General features: G+C 37.0%; 1 protein-coding gene across 2 annotated transcripts in view; it reads left to right on the top strand.

Moving 5' to 3' along the window:
- MECOM (MDS1 and EVI1 complex locus) overlaps positions 1–23,384 on the top strand; it is a 53,023-nt gene that overhangs the window by 16,520 nt on the left and 13,119 nt on the right. The window contains exons 3-9 of one of the 2 annotated variants that reach the window (XM_018557791.1): positions 2,502–2,604; positions 3,051–3,267; positions 5,017–5,164; positions 5,730–5,886; positions 11,556–12,909; positions 14,297–14,384; positions 16,568–16,594. In XM_018557791.1, the coding sequence (XP_018413293.1) occupies positions 2,556–2,604; positions 3,051–3,267; positions 5,017–5,164; positions 5,730–5,886; positions 11,556–12,909; positions 14,297–14,384; positions 16,568–16,594 (2,040 nt within the window). In that variant the 5' untranslated portion in view covers positions 2,502–2,555. The remainder of the gene's footprint in view (positions 1–2,501; positions 2,605–3,050; positions 3,268–5,016; positions 5,165–5,729; positions 5,887–11,555; positions 12,910–14,296; positions 14,385–16,567; positions 16,595–23,384) is intronic. The other variant, XM_018557790.1, reaches the window with a different exon arrangement.

Genomic DNA, 23,384 nt, shown 5'->3' with positions numbered 1-23,384 from the left:
CAATGTAGAACAAATCAATAGCTGTTTATTTTTGCATTTATCACCTGGTAACATAAAAGGTGTGTCGGACAGTTTTATGATAATGCTGTATCATTTTTCCACTGTTGTCTGTTGAAGGAAGCCTGTTACCTAGAAAAGAGTACTTGGTCGTGCACTGATTCATTAACTGGATAAAGTAATATGTTTATGCTGATTCTGTCAGTGCCCTGATTAATGATAGAAAACAGTTTAAAAGAAAACCTGTGGAAAAGGCTTAATCTATGATCCAAAAATCTTAATAGAGACCTGACAGCATAGACTGTTAAACAATATCATTTATTATAACATTGGTCTCCACAGCTTAGTCTGCATCAGTTCAGTACCACCTTCACTTATGCCCACTATCAAAGCAACCTATTGGCAGGGCAGGTATTTGTATACATGGGGCATGCAAATAGTGATGTTGGGAAAGTCAGTATCTATATAGGTGCTCCAGGGATCACTCAACATGTTATTAGGTCTGTACTAAGGCTTTTTCTTTAAAGCTAAGCTTTTTCTTTAAAGCTTTACCTTTTACAAAGCTTCACTTTAAATTCTTAACTATGTGCCCTGTGTTGGCACAAAGCTTTGTTCAAAACTCAAATAAGAACCAGTCAGAATCCTTGTTTTAGTTCAATGCTTGACTGCAGAAGTAATTAAAAGCTGATTCACAGCTGATTCAGTGGCTAAAATAAGTTTATATTTAAAGTTATGACCAATTTTGCATTTATATCTTACAAATATCTACATACTTGATTCTTTAAATGGTATTGCAATTTAACAAAACTGTTAATAACGCTATAGAAAGTATTTATGAATAAAGCAAAACCGATGAGAAAATTGCGGACCAGAGAAAAGTGATTTCTTATTTCCTGAATGAGAAATTATAGAAATAAACATAAATTTCCTAATAGTTCTATATATCTGTTTATTTTTACATTTTTAAAAACAAAAAACGCAGAGCACAACATACACTTAAAGGACCATCTTGGATTACAAGACATTTACTTATGGTAACCACCAAATATTCCAAAACAAAGAACAGAATAAAGATTGAATTGCTCAGACAACACAAAAAGGAGATGTTGAACATTGTGATATAATCATTAGACTGCATTGGTTAGACAGTTATCATCAAGCCAAAGATTTTCCTGAGTTTTCTATGTGGTCTTTTGATTGTAATTTTTTAATCAATATGTGTATGTGAGGTTCTCTGTGCAAAAGCTTGATTCAAATAATTAAGATACATCTTGAGCATTCAAAGTTATAGATACCCACTTTCCTATAATAATAATAATAAAGATATTGCCATGCATGAAAATGTAAGGTAGAGCTGGCCTTTAGAGCCATCTACTGGATGTGTTTGCAAACTACAACTGTGCTGTTACATAAAAATAAAAAAATCGAATACATTATATTAAGTTCTGAACATTTTGAACTAAAAATCACTAGAAGATCACAGGTACACCAGTGTCTCACACTGTGCTTTTATGCTGAAATTCAATAAAAACATACATTCCTAATCTGTATGTTTGTCTTTAAGTCCTAAATTAACGTGAGAAACCATGTTCAATGAGTGCAAAGTGAGGGATTAAACTGTGATTAGAGGTAGTGGCTAGCAGGTTTCACTACTGCATAGTGAGACTTGCTAACCACATCTGCAAAAAATGAGGGGTAACCTCACTGCATGACTGTATGGTAGCACTTGCAGAGTGTTTTTTGGAAGCAATATTTAGATGGAAACTCACACCAAGATAAATATATAGGCTACCATCACCACCACCTTCTGGTTTCCTGGCTGTCATGTTGACCTTCTTGCTTGAGTACTTCCAACGTTTCTGGAAATACTTTAGCAGGTATCCGCTTACTTTGTAAAGGATTTGTATTTATATCCATATAGTCTTGGAATGTACATAGCCTTATTAGACAGCAGAGCCAGGTTGATGACCCGACTGCTCTCTGCTGCAGTAAGGTAACACTGCTAGGTCACCCACTCCCCCCGGCCTGTGACTGAACAATGAAGAAGCAGTAGACTGATAACAGTATCCCTTTGATCACTCTGCTCTCTCCTCCTGCAAGAATGTTGCTTTGGTAGCACATGTGCACTGCAGCAGAGCCTGAAGGGTCCCTACTCCCTTGCGCTGCTCCCATCTCAGTTCTGTTGTACGGGAGATTAGATAAGAGGGTAATATCAAGAAAGCCTTAGATACTCAGAGTAGTTGCATTTAAAAATGCATTGAATGATTATGTAGAGAATATATAACTGCATTAATTGATATCTTAAATACTGCCTGCTGTTCAGCTTCAATGTTTACATTTCAAAGTTGATTGTGTTCCACTATTTACATTTAATATAAACAGCCAAACTGTTTCAGAATTGCCCCAGAATTGTTTTATCATCATTTAAAACCTCTTGTTGTATATGTATGGGTATAGGTGATGGTTTTCTGTGCAAGCGCTGATTGAACAATCTGTCTTTATAGTTATTCTACAGGGTTGTAGCTGACATTGAGCCAGGCGAAGAGCTCTTATTGTTTATGAAGAGCGAAGATTATACACATGCAACAATGGCTCCTGACATTCATGGTAAGCGCCACTCTGTTCTTCATTGTTTAGTGCCCACATGGTGTGACCCAGAGGAAGAAAGTCATCCATTAAGTCAGGCACAAAAGATTGCATTTAGTGGCTTAGTACAAAGAGCAGTGGTAAACAGTTACCCACAGCAACTAATCACTGATTAACCTGATCAGTCTAATGACATAAAATACAAAACATGATAGTTTTCTGGGGGTTATGGCATACTGTAATTCTCTGCATCTTGAAAAAAGGGCCCTAGATGCTTTAAAGTTGACCATCCATTTATTTAATTTGTCATTTTATCCAGCATCATGTGCTTTGTTTGCAAGGAAAGTTCTTTTCAATCTTCTATGGGCTGTGATGGTGTGTACTTCTAATCTCTTTTGGGCTGGGATGGGCTCTGCTTCAAAAACTCTGTAAGATTTCTGTGAGTAACGATTTACTTTGTCATGCAGAGGAGTGTCAGTATCGTTGTGAAGAATGTGATCAGCTGTTTGAGTCAAATGACGAACTGAACGACCACCAGAAGTTTCCCTGCCATATGCCCCACTCAGCATTTTCTCTAGTAGATGATAACTTTCAGCAGAATCTAAATGAAGACAATGACCTCATTGAGATCCAGCACTCCCATGAGTGTAAAGAATGTGATCAAATCTTCCCAGACATGCAAAGGTCAGATATCATTTTATATTCTTATTTTGCTTACTTTGGTGAGTGCTGGGGAGAAAATTTACTATATTGTAACCATTACATTCCAAATAGTGGTTGACCGAATCATTTACAGTAGACTGCATCGTAATGGGTAGATCAAATGATCCATTCTGCCACACAATTTAAGTAGATCTTCACCCCAAATTTTCTTTTTTATTCTGAACAGAATACGTAAGGTGGGGTAGTGTCAACAGCACTGAAATTAAAGGGAAATGTTGAATTTTACAGTTGACATTGGAACAGGAGTGGAGAGGAAATTCCTCAGTAGGGACACTTGTTGCATTGACAGCTGTCCAAGAGGGATTTCCCCTCACTTTTGCAGAATTTTCATCCGACTTTCTGTTGTGTTTCCAGTACATGAAGTGAGGAGAAGTTCACCAATGAGATACAGTAATAAAAACCTGACAAGCTTTAATACTTCCCCAATCTATTCAAACCTAGAAACAAATGACTTGAATGCCATTCTTTATTCTTGTGTGCCGTAAGTTCATACCATAAAATGGTATGAATGTAGTTCTGTGGTTCATTTTCCTGTTTACTTGCTTTGGATCATCTCGTTGCACAGCTATGGGAGACAGTTTTAAAAGAGAAGTGCAGGTAGAATAAAACATACGCTCCCTGCTACTTAGCGCCAGCATGGGACACTGCAGCTGTCACATGACGCCTTTATATATCGAGAGCTGAGCGATCATGAAACCGCTGATCACTCAGCTCACAATCTCCTCCCCCTCCCCTCCCTGCTTCTCCAGCACTCATTGGAGGGACAGGTGGGGATGGGGTGGGCATGACTGGCTCTAGCTATGGAAAGGCAGAGCCAGCTGTCACTTAGGCAGTCGGGATGAATACCGACAATATTGTCATGATCCATGTCAGCTGTGCCACGGCTGTGCTCAGTGATCACATATTAGCCCACTGTATGCTGGCTTTGGTTCAAAGAAGTACATTAGTAATTGTACTTCTGTCACCCAAAAGAGAAGTAAAAAAAAAAAGTTTGGCTTTGCTTCTCTTTTAAGTCCTTTGTTGTATATAAACTGAAGAATACTTCTCTTAAAATCACGCTTCATTTGAATGTATACAACACATATTGGAAAATGTAAAATTGCAATTAACAAAGTGCCCATTTCTTGCCATTGAGCTCCAGAGCAATGTTTTTATCCATGGAGCATACATGCTAGTCTCCGGCTATTTCATGCATGTTGTTAGAGACTGCTGAATGTCTATTCTTTTCAGTTAGGCATACCTTATCAGTGAGGCAAGAGGATCAGCAGCAAAACCTGCTTATATAATGAGTTAATATGGCTGTCTCATGTAAATGTATAATTACAAATGATTCAGTATATATAAAAGCTTATGAATTGTTTATTTTTTATTATATGTACTTTACAATGGTCATGTCTCTTTTGACATGCCTGTTAAGTGCACAGGGGTGAATGCTGGCAGAGAGGAATGTAAAACTAATGGGCACAATTAATTATTGTGTAAATAAAAGTAACTGTTAAGAAGCCAGGTTTTAGAAGTTTGGAATAGTCAGATTATTAAAAGCTGATGTTTGTTTGGTGGATATGAGTAAATATGCACAGCTATATATGCTGTTAATTTATTTTGTTTCATCATACCTCACACACTTGACCCACCTCACTGACAGGTCATACAGTCTTAGCAAAGCAATTGCCCATTTTTTATATATTACACTTTGTATTTTATCCTTAGCCTGGACAAGCACTTACTGTCCCACACAGAGGAGAGGGAGTACAAATGTGACCAGTGCCCCAAAGCCTTTAACTGGAAGTCTAACTTGATTCGCCATCAAATGTCACATGATACTGGAAAGCACTATGAATGTGAAAACTGCTCCAAGGTAATGTGAATTTGTGTTTGGTCATTTCATTGTATAAGACAAGCATGATTCATAAGTTCTAAAATATTCCTAACCTTGAACCATGGATGTGCCTATTGTAATCCAACAAAGGAGAGAAAATAGCTCCATATTGACCTAAATGCATCAGAGGGAGGGGTTAAGCAAGATGTGAATGGCTATACTGATCAATAAAGTTGTACATTTATTGAAGAGTGGGCTGTGCAGCCTCTTTTTTTTGGATAAGATGAGGCATGCTGGTTTGTATAAGCTTGCATGCACCATTAGTATAGCTAATTAAGGAGACCTGCGGCAAAGCATTGTTATTGTGTTGCAAATTTGTGTCTATATCTAAATGTTGAACCATAAGCCTACCAGTACATTACAGCATGCACATTCATTAAACTTTCATATGAATATAATGGCATAATGAGAAACATAAATGACCAACTGCATTGGTTTGTAATTCAGAATTCTGCAATAATTAAAATGAATATTTCTTGTCAAGAAGAGACAACATCATCATTCTTTTTACAGAAGACCTGGCTAATGTGTACTCATTTCCTAGCAGGTTTTCACTGATCCCAGCAACCTCCAAAGGCACATACGGTCCCAGCATGTTGGTGCTCGGGCCCACGCCTGTTCAGAGTGTGGTAAAACGTTTGCAACTTCATCAGGTCTGAAGCAACACAAGCACATCCACAGTAGTGTAAAGCCCTTTGTATGTAAGTAACTTGTTTTATTGTTGTTTCCTTTAAACTTTGTTTTTGTTTTTATTTTTGCCTCAAGACATTGACAAATAGGAAGCAGAGGATGGGAACATCCTGTAGGAACAGCTATCAGGACTAAACAAAAGCCTGTTCATTAACTGATATAGTCATTGTGCTGCCTGGAAAGAATAGCCAATATAGTGATACATTTAACACATCCAAATGAATGAAAGATTATAGCTTCATTTAGAAGACCTTCCTTTAATTTATCCAAGTTGTAGCTATGCAAAGAATGCTGGCCATAGACAGACCACTTATTTGTGAGATTTGATGATATTTTTTTCCAAATTACAGGGATAACTGAACAATGAAAGAACAATAGTAACACATATGCTCTCATAATGTATGATTCATAATATTTTAGGCAATCAATAATAGTTTTACATCATTAGTGTTTTAGCAGTAGCATATTCCGTCTAGACTGCCTAGTGGTTTCTGTTCATAAAGATTCAACTATCAGACAATTGTATACATTGATAACAAACCTCTTGCAAGCAATGATTTTACAGCATGTTGGTAACGTATTCTGCGGACATTCTCTTTTTTTCTTAAAATTACCATTTCACTATATGTAAAGCTTTGATCATCATCCTTGGCCATGGAATTGTTGTTGAATCGTATGAAAAATGTACAGCCCTTTATATTCTGTCCACATACACAGAGATATCAGAGGAGTGCAGAAGAATAGTAAAGGGCTTTTTAATACTGGGAAATGTAAAAATAGGATTGGGAACCAATATAGCTGAGGATAGGTGCCAAAGGTATAGTTAGGTATAGCTATTTTAACAAATTATTCCTATAACTTCTGTGCTCTGACTTTGCCGAACAGATATTTGCAATCAGCTGATTGTATGGTGAATTAGTATAGGGATCTATTGGTCCCTTAGCTAGCTGTCTAAGGGCCTCAGACTCTAATCCTCAGACGCCAAGTCCATGAGAGCAGGGGTAAAATAAGGATCTAGCTCTTATTGAGTTATAGTGTGTACAGGGAATTGTGGGGCAGGATTCCCCAACTGTAAAGGGGATATATTCAACAAGGAAGTACTACAGTCAGCAGGAGCAAACTTACAGAGGCAATCAGTCCACAAAGCGAATTCATTTACTCAGTATAACAAATATCTGATTCCTATTAGTGTTCACCCACTCAATGCCGATAGCCCTGATTAACTACAAATTTGGGTTTAGGTGAACTTGTTCACTCACCTCTTTCTAACAGTTCAACTTAAAGCCTTATTTAATTGAACTATGCAAAGCATGAAAGCAACCTATTGAGTGTGCGAAGGCTTTGCTTGTGCCAGCATCTGGATTATTCCATGTTTGTGCTAAATCCAGTTAGCAGAGATACTTTTGCAACAGAGGCTATCATTGCATAGAGGCACAGGATTGAGGGTTACTCTTTTCTCTGCAGTGGTGTTGTAGCAAGTTAAGTTGTTTTAGCAGCTGCTACCAAGGTCTTGGCCCCAAGTTGTTCAGCCTTTAGCCATATTTATAAAATTGTTTGCCTTTTGTTTTTCTGAACCTACTTTTCAATACTATACCTACAGTGATTAAAGACTGCAGCATAATGGGTGCTACAGTCCCTGCTCTCCTGTAAAGGATCCCTGGATGACTCCATGTCTTCTGGATGACTGTTGTGTGCTGTATACTTAATAAGTGCACTCACGTGCATACTAAGTTTTAAGTCATTTACTTTCCATGTTAATGGGATGTTCCAAACATCCCAGCAATTCCATACTTTCTTCCTGTGATTACATAATTTGGAATGTTTCAAAGTTGTGCAGTGAAAGTGTTTTACATGCAAAGGTGCTATCTGTTTCCATCCAAGGGCCACACACAGTGTACAGCACACCAGTCTGTTTATGGCAACTGTCTCTTATTACACTATTCTGTTCAAACATGAGCAAAGGCTCACCGACACAAAGGTAATTACTCACTGCCTTTGCAAACTGTTCAGGTCCTCCAAATAGAAACCACATGCTATAATTGGTCTGGAATATTCAGCAGACTGCTTAATGTGTTTAATAAGCAGAAAATATGCTATTTTGACTGCTATCTTATTCCACTCTTCCCAAAAAATGACAAATTGAGCACGCTAGATGTTGATAGGATAATGCTGACGGGGGCATTGGATTTGTCTAGATTGTAGAGGTTGTTGCTGTGATGAAGTGATGAAAGATGGTAAAGGATGTGATCATGTACATTCTTCAATCTGAGCATCAGCACTGGAGGTGGCGGGACAGAAGAAGAGTGTCTATTGTTGGTTAAGTGTACTGTATGGAAACTATTAGCCCATCTGGTTTACTTAAAGCCAGATATTATGTACAGGGTGATTTTACAGAGACTTGTTCTGTTTTCCAAAATTGCTCAAAGGCCACATTAATGCAGAACCCTCTCTTGTTCAATGTGTGAGGCCTAATCAGCACGGAAGAGTATAATACATTGCCTATCCCTGCACTCTCTGTGGATTTAATCTGCTTAATTAGTATAATAGCATTTTTACTGTTCCGTCATTAGCAAGTAACCATTAAGGCTTTTTCTTGTATTGTCTCATTAGTCAATGAACAAAATAGACCTCTAAGAAGTGATCATTTTAAATTACAGGTGGGTCTGATAAATATTTATCCACCTTTTTGCCACTATAATATGACTGAGTATGAGTATAAATGTGAAATAAAAATCATCTATGTGAAAACAAATGTAATATTTTATTGTAAATTTCAAGCTGATAAAAACATCACTGGCAATGTTTTACTCTGCAGTTCATGAACTAGTATGATCCCATATAGAATTTATTCAATCAGTCCACTACTTCATAATGACTTAAATGCAGAGATGAGCACAAATGATTATTGCTCATCTGATTATGATTTCTGTAATTTACGGGCATGTTTTGGGTGAAGGTAAATTAGAAGCGCAGATGTTGCAGTAATTCTTTGTATTCTTATTGTGATGCTCTATTTATAATATGAGGTGATGCCAGGGTAAATATTTGAAAGATGACAGCAAGTGCTCTGGATTGTCAAGGACAAGGGTTTTCCAAGTGCTGGAAGGTTAGCCCTGGTGTGAGTGGAAGTCAGGGACGTGATTACAGTTCATGGGAACCAGCAATGCAGGATGAGATACATTCAATTTGGTTTCCTTCACATGCTTAAAATAGAGCTATTGTCAGTTTGGGCAGCCTGTCTCTAACCCTGCGAAAGGATTCTTGCGAATGGCTCGGAATGCTCACTGTTTATAGTTATATGTCTTTGATGTGTGAATGATGAGAACATTGTGATCTGTAATACATCCTCTGCAGGTACAAGCAATGCTCCCTGTAACTGACACCTTGTACTGTAGTTGATAAGTTGTTTGCTGGGAATAGCCACTATTAAAAGTGCTAAGTGAGAAATTTTCAACATTTTTCAAATGCACATGGCTATCTTAAATTAAATCCAAGTTGCTGATAAAAAGTGTAAATACTGAAATACAATCAGGATGAGTACGCAACATAGTTAACATGTGATGCAAGGAGTTTACAGGAAGATGAAAACAATATGTATATACTCATTGATTGAACATTGCATTAGGGGAAAATGGCTTTGTTCTCATAGAAAATTATCAGTATCTTATTTTCATTTCCAATTCTAAATAGCAAGAAATAAATAATTTTAAAGCATATTTACTATAGGTAACAAAATAATTTTTCTTTAGAACTGTTTTCATACATGAGTTAATAGTGGTAAGAAGAAAAAGTATTGTCAAGGTGATACCACACATTAGGATTTGCAGGTCTAATTTTAGAAGTCTCCAGTGCTGTAACGTTTGCACTATAAGAGTTAATATTATCTAGGTGTTTCTTAACCCACAGGTTTGACATTTCTTCCACTCCATGGTACTTAACATTATATCTGTGTTCCATGCTAGCGCAATGGAATACACCTTTTGTTTTGATGCATGGAGGTTAGTTTTCTAAAAAATATTCACATTTTAATTTTTTGTAGGCATGGCATTCAAAGTGAATACCTATTTACTATTATTCTCCTTGAAAAATGAAAATACTCTTTTCTAAACATAAAGCCTCTACTCATTTGGTGAATCAACCCCATAATGCCAATTGTACTATGTTGCTTCTCAGGTAGTGTTATGCTACATTTTGCCATATGACTGTTCCCAGTTTTTTTCTGACCATGAATGTATACTATGTCTTCAGTGGCTGAATGATGAATTATTTTTGATTAGTTTTTCTGGAGTTGATTTGCTAAAGGAGTAGATAGTAGTCACTTGCAAAATGAATGTTTACCTTGTGACACACAACTTTCATTTATGCTATTCAAAGTGCCCAAATCCTCACCATATTTACTGAGTTAAGTGAAACTTGTTAATCAACCCCTTTGAATAATATCAGTTGTTTAGTCTAAAGGTATGCATACAAATTCATTTTTCCAATACCAAGATATTCTAAAACCCAATTATATGTGTGTGCAATGGGAACAATAAGAAATTACTCTTGCATACCCAGATCAGGTCCAACAGTCATTTGCCAATCTTCAAAACATTTCAATCAACTATCCATTGATCCTGGGTATTTGTAGAGATACGCTTGTTCCACGTCTGCAGGTTCATGAAATAGGTCCTAAACAGTACGTGAATGGGTATAACTAAAAATGATTTAGTATATTAGATCTTCTCTTGGCAAACAAGCAAAAGATGTCTGCGGATTTCCCAGAATAACCTGTCACTTTCTGAAATATAATATTCATCAATCAATTTAATGCTAGTTATGATTATTTTCTAATAAACATTACCTGTTAGCTAAGCTGTTTTCAAAGCTTCCTCTTTTCATAGAAATCAGTTGGCCTGTCTCTTGGCACAGAATCTGGCCTGTGGTAATTATTTTAAGGACATTCTCCTAACTCTGTTCTACATCAGTTCCTTTTTAATCTCTCTAATTTCTCCTAGCAGACGCATTTAAAATAGATGCTGTACTTTAATGTTCATTTCAGGAAATCTGTGCTAATTACCTCTGTTCTCCATCTTACGTGTAAGCTTCCTCATCCCTCATAGCAAAGCCACCTTCTCCTTGCTACAAATCTTATGGTTCTTCCTATCCTTTTCACTACTCCATGCCCAGTCCAAAGGTTTCCATGTAGACCGCTAACTATAAAAAAAAGTATACAATACATAACATTTTGCAGATTGATATTACAATAGACCGTTTTCAAAGGTTTGTACTGCCCAATATTGAAAGCTCCTTGAATCTAAACAACTTTAGAAGGAGTAAATATAGGAGTAAATTATGGAAGACAACTAATTTTATGTATCCAGAAAGGTATTGACTAGCAGCACTGGAATCTGTAATGTATGGTTTCTAGAAAATATATTCTGCTAGCTTTCCCCTACGGCAAAGGCATATGCAAAGAGATCTCTCTAATAACTGTATATCTGCTTACTCTTTAGTGGAGGTAGAGATACAAAATCCAGCTTTCATGAAGCCATGTGTTAGTATATAATGAAAAGCTGATTGCTTCCACTAATTGCACTGTGTAGCATGTGAATTTTTAAGCAGCACATGAAGAGTTTTAGACAGGTATGTAGTATTAAAAGCACATAACAGTTAAGCTGTTTCTTTTTTTTCTGAACAGGTGAAGTGTGCCACAAGTCTTACACTCAGTTTTCGAATCTTTGCCGACACAAACGTATGCATGCGGACTGCAGGACTCAAATCAAATGCAAAGACTGTGGACAAATGTTCAGCACGACATCATCACTTAATAAGCACAGACGATTTTGTGAAGGGAAGAATCACTTTGCTGCTGGAGGGTTATTTGGTCAAGGGATTTCACTTCCAGGGGCTCCATCTTTGGACAAAGCTTCTATGATCAGTATGAACCATGCAAACCCAGGGCTTGCTGATTATTTTGGTGCTAGTCGGCATACTGCTGGCCTTACATTTCCAACAGCTCCTGGATTCTCTTTTGGTTTCCCTGGTCTTTTCCCCTCAGGTCTATATCATAGGCCTCCTCTAATCAATGCCAGCTCCCCAGTTAAAGGACTTCCCAGTGTTAACCAGGTTAACAAGAATCCCAATATGAACAGACCTCAGGTCTTACCAGCGACACAGGACATTTTGAAAACACTGAGTAAACACCCATCTCTGTGTGATTCAAAATCCACAGGATTCCTAGGAGAAAATAATGCTGACCAAAGGCTGCATGACAAAACCAGTGACCAGTCAGAGAGCAGTGACCTTGATGATGTCAGCACGCCAAGTGGTAGTGACTTGGAGACCACTTCTGGCTCTGATCTTGAAAGTGATGTTGAAAGTGATAAGGAGAAAATCAAAGAAAATGGCAAAATATATCAGGAGACAATGAGCCCACTGCAGAATCTTGCTGCACTAAACAGCAAGAGAGATTACAACAGCCATTCTGTTTTCTCACCATGTTTAGAGGAACAGACTGCCGTGTCTGGAGCTGTGAATGACTCCATAAAAGCTATCGCCTCTATTGCTGAAAAGTACTTTGGATCAACAGGACTTGTAGGCCTACCAGATAAAAAAGGTGGATCTTTACCTTACCCATCTATGTTTCCCCTTCCTTTTTTTCCAGCATTTTCCCAATCAGTATACCCATTTCCAGAGAGAGATGTAAGACCTCCCCCTCTTAAAGTGGAACCAGAGTCTCCAAAAGAAATAAAGAAAGTGCAAAAGAGTAATACAGAGTCTCCATTTGATCTTACCGTGAAGCGTAAGGAGGAAAAAACGGTACCAAATGTACCCTCAAAGCCACTAAACCCAGTGTCTGCTAGTCCCGATCAGCCTTTAGACTTGAGTATGGGAAGTAGAAGTCGAGCTGTGCCAACAAAACAAGCAGAGCCATCCAGAAAGAACCATACATTTGGAGACAAAAAAGATTTTGATGTAGATCAAGCAAAACATTCTGATCACTGTTTGCAACATGCCAGACCTGTACCTTTCTTCATGGATCCTATCTACAGGTAGATTCTAAAATTCTATTGGAGTTTGTTAACATTGTTATGGTGTTTATTAGTATGCCCTTGTTTGTTAACATTAAAGGTGATGACAGTTACCTGTAATGCAAAATAATTGGAGTGCCAAAAAACTAAGTCCCATAAAGAATGCTTATATTTAAACCCGCATTAGCTTTAAAATGGCATAAAATGTTTGTACCACATCATTATAAATTGCTTGCACAGTATGAGTACTGAACCTGTAAAATAAGTGACTTCTCTTGAAGCAGCAGAGGAGGTAGTGATCTTTATCAAACTGGGCCTGGTATTGATTACAGGACATGCAATGCCAACCTTGACTTTAAGATCAATTGGCCCCATGGAATGCAGAACATTCATATAAATGTAATGATATAAAGAAGTTAAATACGGTTGGATTAAGTTTGGTCTTGCTACCACAACTACAACAGAGAGGCTGAATATGAATAGGCAACCTGCAAAAACATTTGACAAAAGCTATAAAATACAGTTTCTTTATTTCTCTGTTTTCAGAATCAAATTGTTTTGAGTGGCATAAACGCAGGTTAATAATACAATTGTCATATTCTATAGATATTCCTACTTATTTTCAAAACAAGTTGGACATTAATTTAGGCTCAATTTAAACCTAGACAAGTAATCCCATTAATTTTCATTACCTCTGTTCACACCTGAGCGTTTTTTCGCATGTTTTTTTCACACAAAGTTTCCCATTGAACTCTATGGCACCTAAAAATGCTGCAATCTGCCAAAAAGTAACTCATGTACTTTTTCCAGTGACAGGCATTTTTCTGCTTGCAACAAAATGTTCATGTGTCAAACAGGGGCCATAGAAATGAATGGGATTCCTTCTCTTGAGTGTTTTGTCATGCTCAAGATAAGCGAATGGGATTCCTTGTCTTGACCGTTTTGTCGCCTTACCTTTGAGCGACAAAACTCATAGGTGTTAATGGGAAATTATCTTCGGGAATATGCAAATAATTTGTGCAGCTTAAATAGGTTTATTAACAATCAGTAAAGCTTATGGCAGGATTTTACACTGATGGCTGTCCAACTTGGTATGATGGATCTTTGTAAAAGTAGAATCTTTATTTTTCACCATTGAGGTACAGCTTTAATGCTAGATAACAGTATTTCAATTAAGTTCCATGAGAGCATCCAGTGGTATGCGATTAAGAGAAATGGCCAATGCGGCCTTTCTCAGCTGACAGCTCAACCTTTCTAGGCTGCATATTCTACATTATCTTAAATATTTATTACCTTTATACCTTTGAATTATCTTTTATGTAAGAAATATTCAGAATGTTATTTTATATATAAAAAAATGTTTAAACCAGCCCCAGCATCATCTTCTAAAGTTTATCTTTTGTTTTAGGGTAGAAAAAAGAAAATTATTAGATCCTCTTGAAATTCTTAAACAAAAGTATTTAAGGCCTTCTCCTGGATTCCTATTCCATCCACAGGTATGTACAAAATGAACATTCAGGAATCTATATAAAGACAACATAATGGAAAGATGTCCTTTTATGGCACTCATTTTTCAACACCTGTAACAACAACATTAATATCATGTGTCCTTATTGCTGCATTAATAGCCTTAATAAGCTTTAAAATATGAAATACATGTTTGCTTAGATCAGAGGTTTTCAGCATTTTTATTATGTAGTTTCAAGCATCACTTATCAGTTTTATGTGATCACTTACTATCTATTTGCCATTGTTTCGGGAACCTGATATGATTCATAAGAGAGATGCATTAGGTTATATAATAGCTGACCCCTAACAGAGATTCTGGAACCATTCGGAGTCTTAAAACATAGGTTGTACCCATCTGGTCTGCATGATGAAAGTAATCACTGTAAACATTGCATGTTTGTTGCTGGAGTAGTTAACAGAAGGAGCACTTAGTTCAAATAACCAACACAACCCTAGCTTTACTCAAAACTCTGTGTACTAAGGAAGTTTCAGCTATTTAAATGTGCAAACACCCACAAAAATAGTGATGGAAGGCATAATAACTCCATGGCAGCACTTACCTTTGTAACTGATCAAATACATAGGACCTTATTTATTCTAAATATATCTATTTCTCCTTTAAGAATAGATAACCACTTAACTGTTGAACCTCTTAACAAGATGTGTTTAGAATGGTTAATGATCTCAAGTGAACTACAAAATAGATGAGATTGTTTTGAAACATGAGTTGCTTGCATCAGCAATGGAACACCAGCAAATGTTACCTTTATGGATGCACAAGACATATGAATAACGGAGAAAGTGACTTACTGCTTCTCTCTAATTAGTATAATGTATTGACATCTCCAGACAGGTGCACTCACTCTTCTCAACAAAGAGGCCTTTCTCCACAAGGGAGTAAATGCATCAGCCGGCTTTGTTTGCCAGGAGAAAATGTATTAACCTAATAGTGTGATATTGGAAGACTTTTGCAAGGACAGTTTTAAAAGTGCATTTGGTCCGCATCCAAGTATGCACTCATTTAAAAGGAAGGGACCGCCTAATATTATTGTGTATCTCGAGATTCCAACACTAACCTCAAAAATGTATTTTGGATGTATTTGATGTGTTAGCTTTGGTCTATATTTCAGTATTGTAAACATTGCTCATCTTTAGGCACTTGCGTTAATGCTTGTTTCTCATAATCCATGCTGTATAGACACGAAACAATTTTTTGGAAGCTGTATTGTTTGTATTATTGTATAGCTGTGTTATTTGTCCTGCTATAGTATAGTTTTCATTTATGTTCAAGCACTCCATATGCTAATCTTAGGCAATTAATAGCTCAACACTATAATACAGAATTTAGGTATCAATAGGATCTTCTTAGATAACATTTAAAGTGTTGCAGACTCTTTACATTTATTTTAGACTATACAGTACAGTAAGCTTTGCCTTTTCTGAAAGTATTTTTTCTGCAGGGTAGTATTTTGACAATTATGACAAGTTTGAACTAAGTAGCAAAAAAACCTATTCATACTATTTAGCCAAAGCCTTGTGACTTTAGCCAAATAACAACATTTTAAAAGCAATCCCATAAATAGGAATGTGGAAGAATTTAATCACAGCAGATACTCACACAGTTTAACAATCCTTGGTGGTGCATGAACACGAGTTCTAAACAGTGCCCGAGTTATTGGTAAATAATAAATCATGCTTCCTGAAGCATAGTCATACCCATATTTTCAAAATTGTAGGTTAATGGGTATTCCCAGGGTAGATTTTCAAAACAGATTTGCAGAACCCACTACTGCAATGATTTTGCCAACCCTGAGTTTGCCAACCCCTGCTCTACAACACACAGACTAATTAAATAAGGCAAAGACCAATGTGCAAAGTGCAGTACCTATCAGCATCCAATAGCAATCAGCAATCATCTAATATCAATAAGAAATCTGAATTTTTTTCACTACTCTGAGCATCTATGGGCTACTGGCTGTACCTGGCACATTATCATTGCTCCTTGTAATATTCAATTTAAAAAGTCCACTAATGGCTATCTTATCAAATTAAATATTATCACATTACAGTATGTTACTGCAATACATTTCCATTTTGTTGATATTATTTATGTTAGAATCTCATACTTGCCATTCTAAAAGCTTAACTATCTTTTTAATCATTTTAACAGTTCCCTATGCCTGATCAAAGAACCTGGGTGAGTATTTTTTGTGTTTTTTTTAGCCAATATGAAACATGTTAATTGTATTAATAAATTAAGGCATTTGTCTTATATGTATAATTTGACAGTGCTTGTGATTTACTGTGAAGCTATAATTTCAAATGTCCGAAAAAATCAACTTATCACAGTATAATATCTGCAAGATATAGTTTTGCATGGGATAGCCTAATACAATTATTTATTGCTCTAAAAATATTACTAGTTTATTTTGATTTTTCTTTGCTAAAAGTTTATTTAAGTAACTTCTTAATGGAAACGCTACATAAATTATATTATAATCTCAGTATCATACAGACAATCCATCACTGGTAGTGAAAAGATGAACTTTTTGTCAAACTTTGCAGTACTCATAATTTTATTAATTAATTTTGTCTTGATAAAACATTACAAAGATACATGTTCATATGTAAAAAGAGCAGCAGATGTATGAAGATTTTTTCCTGTTGATAACATAAATATAGATTCATCTAATTTTTCTCATGCAAAAAAGGTTAAAATAGGGTTTAGATACTTTATATTATTATTACTACAAATTTTTTTGCATACTAATGTCCAACAATATAACTAGTCTATCTTAAGCCCACTTTTGTAAATTGTTAGAGGCAGAGCCAGCTGTACCCGCCCCCTCCCCGTCCGTTCCTCCAGCCAGGAGGATCAAAGCTGGGAGGGGAGGAATCCCTGCAGGGAGCCTTGACTGACAGTCACCGCTCTCTGCACGGAGATGATCGAGAAGTGGGCGAGCGACGGTATGCGTTCACTCACTTCCCGATCTATTGAGCCGACGTGTGACAGTTTCATTGTCACACGTCAGCTCGAACTATGATGCTGAGTGATTTTCACTCACCTCATAGTTCTCCTTTAAGTGAAACAATATTCAGTACATTTCTACAATACATGCACATTTCCCCAGGCTTTATCCTTTTATATACTGTGCAAGTTCAGAAATAGACCTGTTGATCTGCCTGAAATGCACTCAGCTTCTAAGTTCTGTTGTGGGCTGACATCATCCAGCTTTTTTGTGGAGTGTTGTCAGCCTTCCCAATAAGGATGCACTGATACCAGTTTTTTGCTATTGAGAACGAGTATCAAAATTTATATTTCGGTACTCGGGGATACTGAGTACCGATACCAGTACTTCTGCTAGCATGGAGCTTCCCGGACAATCAGGAACCCGGCTTTCCAGCCAATCAGCATGGAGCCAGCCAAACAGCATGGAGCCGGCTTCCCAGGCCAATCAGGAAGCTGGGCGGCAAATCATTACCCATTGCCCAGCTTCCAGATTGGCCGGGAAGCCGACTCCATGCTGTTTGACACGAAACTGGTTGGCCCAGCAAGGCAGTTTCCCAGCCAATCAGCATCAAGCCGACCAAACAGCATGAAGCGGACTTCCCAGGCCAATCAGAAAGCCGGGCGCTTAGTCATTACCCATCGCCTGGCTTCCTGATTGGCCGGGAAGCCAGCTCCATGTTCCATCGCAACACTGCCGGTCAGAGGAAATCTCCCTCTGACGGAAGTTCCGGTATCGGAGCATTTGGGAGAGTATGAGTATGCGCCAAAATACTCGGTATCGACACCGATGCCTATACTAGTATTGGTATCTGTGGATCCCTACTTCCCAATGTCTTTTGTTAATCTAGGCCACTCTTACTCCTAGGTCTCTACAAAATGAAAGCATTTTTTTTCTAAGATTAAAAATTGGTGAGCTAGAAAGCATCTTTGAGATAACACAGGATGGGTGCAGAGGACACAGGACAGCTCTGAATTTCTGGCGCGATTAGCAGCTTTTTGTCTTCCAATCAATTAATTTTTAGGATTTACACAAAGGTTTAGAAAAAATAGGTGTGGCTTATTCTCAGGTTTTATTTGACCTCTTGGTAATATTTCTAGTTAAAGTGACATTAAACCCTCAGATTTTTTAACATAAAACAAAACTGTAATGTGTGCCTTACTGTAATCCATGGTTGTTTCCCTTCTCTTTGCTACTCTTCCTTTTAAATCCTCATGTCTTCTCATGCTTGGGGAGAACTTCCCTTTGCAGCTGAGTGCCTCTTTCTGTAGTGCTGGCTCAGGTTGCAAACCTACACACAGGTCAAGGCAGTCTGCTGCAAAACAGAAGTTCTGCCCAGCATGAGAACAGATACAGATTTAAAAGGAAGATCAGCAAAGAGAAGGGAAACAACCATGGATTACAGTAAGGCACACATTACAGTATTTTTTTATGTTAAAAAATCTGAGGGTTTAATGTCACTTTAAGGCTGGCCATGACTGGTCTTATATCACCATAAGACAACCTGATGCTACACTTTGGCAAAGATTGGACCATTTGGGGTCACTATTGTGGGCCAACAAAAAGCAATTCTGATTTCAGAAAAGATTGTTATTGCCACAATGTTTTTCTAGCTTGTGACAAATTTCCACTGTGTTAGGTCGCTTTCATTTCTTAATGACACTTATTTTTCCAACTTACATCTTAAAGATATAGGAAAAGTGTTAACAAGAGTGCACCACTTTTTTTTCATGGGGAAGGTGGTGTTACAGAGGATGAGCAGATGTCTATTCCCATTGTTTTTATATTTAGTGTATCAGTTCTAGATTCAGTGATTTTTACATACAATCTAATATGAATTTACTATAACTCTGTATCAAAAATGTTCTTTTACTTACATTTTTAGATATAGTTGCCCTAAACTAATTGCTACATGGGTCCTGACAACTATATTTTAAGGGTAATGCTGGCCATTGACAGGAAGATTTTGTGAAGATTCGCCTAATAAAGGATATTCTGTGAATACAAACAGCATTGCAGCTCTTAGATAGCAGAAAATAGCAGTGCAATTAATTTTTTCAATAAGAAATCGGTATCAGTTGAAGTGATTGTTTAGCACACAGGGCACTGCAGGCTACTACCATTCAAAGTACAAAAAACCTGGATTGAAAGACCAACTACCCTAAAATCATGTCATCATTCATCACATACACAATAGCAAAACATGTTCCTGTTTTTCTTTTAAGATAATCTTTATAAGACATATTGAATAAATTGTTTACTCTTGCTAAATCTCCACAAAAACTGGTTTGTCAAGGGACTGATCTCTATTTCTGGATTCTATAGGCATGCAAGCTTTGGCATCCAAAACAAGACCCCTCTGCTAGGGTCACCTTTTTTACAGTGAACATTTTATTTTTTTAATGTTGCTGATGCCTAACCTGGCTTAGAATGTTGTGACAGTGTGTAAAAAAAAGATTGCATGAGGTGTGTTTTTTTTTTACTTCTGATGATGGGACAAACGGTGTGGGTGATATTTGCTGCCTATAAGCACCACTCTACCATGCCTAATGATACATCTGGCCGTGGGCCTGTGTATGGTCAGCCTTAGAGAAAAGACAGATGGGAAATGTGACTATAATTTTATACTAAGCTGAACATTTTCCTACACATTTCTGTTACACTAACAAATTCAGAGGCCACAAAACAAAAACCTAGCTTGACCTGTATGTCTAACAATACATGATAGAGTCAGAGATCACACTGACTGAAGTTACAGCATGTGGTTTGTGAATCCAGATTGTTTATCTCAATAGTGCAAAAGATTGAAAAGAATGCTGTACTCTGTTTCAGCAGATAATTAGATACAGAACTCATACAGTTACACGTATTCATGAGAGTGTGCTTATGAGTGAATATATACAGTATATATATATATAACTACAGCACTTACACAAAACCCTGTCTAAGCTTGTAATTTTCCTAAGTGAATTATATTGATTGGAATATATTATCCGTATAATTTGTAACATAACACCCTTCTTTGTAGAGGAATTTGTTTTAAAATGCTGATTTAATTTTAATGTCCAAAGCTTCTCAGGAAGTGGTTACAATCCCTGGGCTTGTTTGAAAATTAACTCTTACAACTTATCATTGGCAAGCCTCTCCTGACCGCCTGGAAGAATTCCATAACATTTCGAAGGCAAAGCGGCTCATTCTAATAATTACACTTAAAGATTGCATTGCCTCTGTGTATATTACATAGGCGCATGTGAGGTCAGTGTTGTTCTGGCAAGGCTAGAGCCAGATCTTATGAAGCTCTTTATATGTAATGTTAGTAATTGAAAATAAAACCAGCCCTGAACATGGCTTGCAGCTATCAATAGATATTACAGTAATGGGCTTTGTGAGCTATTTTCCATGTAAATGGGCTATGATTTTAGAATCTCTCAGAGCACAAAAATGTCAAGTGATTTAATACCTCTAGATAATGAAACTGACTAGAGTATTAAATGGATATAAATAAAAGATATGTATTATCTTTAGTGAAGTACTTATTATTGCTAACCATAATATATGCTATCGTAACCTGTGTGCTTTTTCCTTCAACGCTAATCAGCCTGAAGGGCAAAGGTCATTTTTCATTCACAAAACATTTTCCCATTATACCTGTCCAAATACTGAATTGATTTCTTACCCAGAGCAGTCGGACTAGATTATAAGCTGTGGAATTCATGCTGCGTGTGATAAAAAATTGATTTTTAATAAATAAAAAAATAGAAGGGTAAAAAAAGCTGAAAATGCTAATTCTCCAGATGCTTGGGTTAGATAATGGCATTGCTCTGCTGGGATGGAATTACCTGCTATGAGATCAGCAGTAACATTACAGAGCTGTCTGCCCTATGATCAGTAGGTGTCAAGATCCTTCATGTTGACAAATGTGCTGTCCATAAGCATCTGTGCAGAATGTATTAGCAGCGGCATGATTATGAATCAAACCTATGTGAGCCTGCAACCCTCGCTGCATCCCAGGCTTGTTGTATTTGCTGTATGACAAGTAAATGCATCTTGACTTCCTTTGGAGGTTTTTTCCCCCCTGTTCTGCGTTTGAAAGACACACAGCAAATTGGGAATGGTATTCTGTACGCTGCAATTTGTAGCTAACGTTAAAAGCTCCAAGCATGGAACGGGAGGGCAAGACTGAATGTCACAGGGGAAAAAAACAGAGAGTATTATAGATGAAAACAGAATAAAACATAGGGCAGTGATGGGAAAAAGTGAAAGATTTGCAGTCCTCTAAGCTGGTTCTGCTTTCTCAAAGGTTCAACCACAATATTAAGAGTAGTAGCAGGACCTTGTCTAGCAATGGCACTTGAGGCTGGCCAGTTTTTTTATTTTCTCTGTTTACAGAAAATCTTTTTGTATCAAACTGGGTTACCTTAATGTCACAGCAGATGGAAATAGTAGCCAACTGTTCATTAGCTTTGTGGCAAAAGTCTTTTCTTACTTTTGTCAAACCAGTGCTTCTTATCTTGCCTTGCTCGGTACCAGCCGCTAGGACTTAACAATTCACACAGGAAGTATATTTACTAAGCAGTATTGACAGTCAGAACAGATTCTATCCTTTCTTAAAGCACACATGAAGGCAAAAAAACACCATATGCAGTACATCTTTCCAATATGTGCACATTTCCCTACGTCTTATCCCTTTAAAGAACCTGCAAGAACAGAAAAAATACCTGTTGATCTACCAGAAATACATTTAGCTCTTTTTTTCCTATTGTAGGCTGGTAACAAACAGAATTTATGTGGATTAATTGGTGTCAGCCCTGCCCAGTTTCTTTTACTAAACTACTCATCCACTCCCACTGTCTTCATCTCTTAAGCATAGGCAATAATTGTCTTGCAGTCCTAAGATAGAAACTTGAATGGCTAAATAGACTCTTTGAGAGCACATGGCACGAGAAAGCTCAGAACTTCTGGCAAGTTCACCAGGTTTTTTTTCACTTATTAAACGATACAAGAAAATGTTTAGAATGCTATTTTATCAGACCAAAAGAGAGCAAAACAGGCACGTTCACAGTTTGCATACACTTTTATTGGTGTTCACAAAATACAGTTTTCTGATATTTTATAAAATCTTCCTGCAACTGTTCTCTGGTCATTTTCATTGTACTTGTACTTAAGCTCATAGACTGTGTTTTAAACCAACAGTTTACAATGAGAAGAGAGCACATACTCTAAATCCTTTTTTCAGTATGGAATCTATCATTATATAGGATTTTATGAACATGGCCAAGCAGATGGAATTTTCTTTTGTCTTGTTAATGGTATTTTGGGATTCATCTGCTATTGAACAGACCACCTGTGTGGAAAGAAAATGAGCTGGCATCCGCACAGTTATATAAATGGTTGTTAAACATAAAATATATCTTATCAAGAATACACTGAAATAAGTGCTTACATGCAAGCAAACTTAATTGGGTGCCTGGATTTCTTTTCAAGTTTTTTTTATTGACTTATTTAAATATAATGTTACATTATACTGCAGAAATGTGCATAGTATTTTCATTGTGTGAGTCATAACATAGACTTATTAGATTTGGTGGTGAGCTTTTGAACATTTTATTTAAAATACTATTGTACTGTCTACAACTACACAATTGTGCTAGTGCCATTATACTTTAGTTTAAAGCAGAAATTATTAGCAAAGTGCAATAACTTATAGCACCCAGTCAAATTTAACCTTTGTTACAGGGACTCTGTTATGAAGCAAAACACCTATGTGATTACGCTTTCATGGAGGAAGCCATTGGCCAACTCATGTGCTGCATGCAATTCCAGAGCTTAGCAAATAAAAATGGCACAAAAATCAGGGAGTGACTAGTACCATTATGCCTTAATCACATGGAATTCCTACATAGGAAAATTCCCTGACATTTATAGAAGACACAAATGTGAAAGGTGGCTGCTGACTGATCGCATGAAAGATGGCGGCTG

Source organism: Nanorana parkeri, unplaced genomic scaffold (assembly GCF_000935625.1).
Source record: "Nanorana parkeri isolate BGI_ZX_2015 unplaced genomic scaffold, ASM93562v1 scaffold303, whole genome shotgun sequence".
Classification (NCBI taxonomy): domain Eukaryota; kingdom Metazoa; phylum Chordata; class Amphibia; order Anura; family Dicroglossidae; genus Nanorana; species Nanorana parkeri.
Note: the sequence above shows the minus strand (reverse complement) of the source record. Positions and strands in the feature narration are given on the sequence as shown.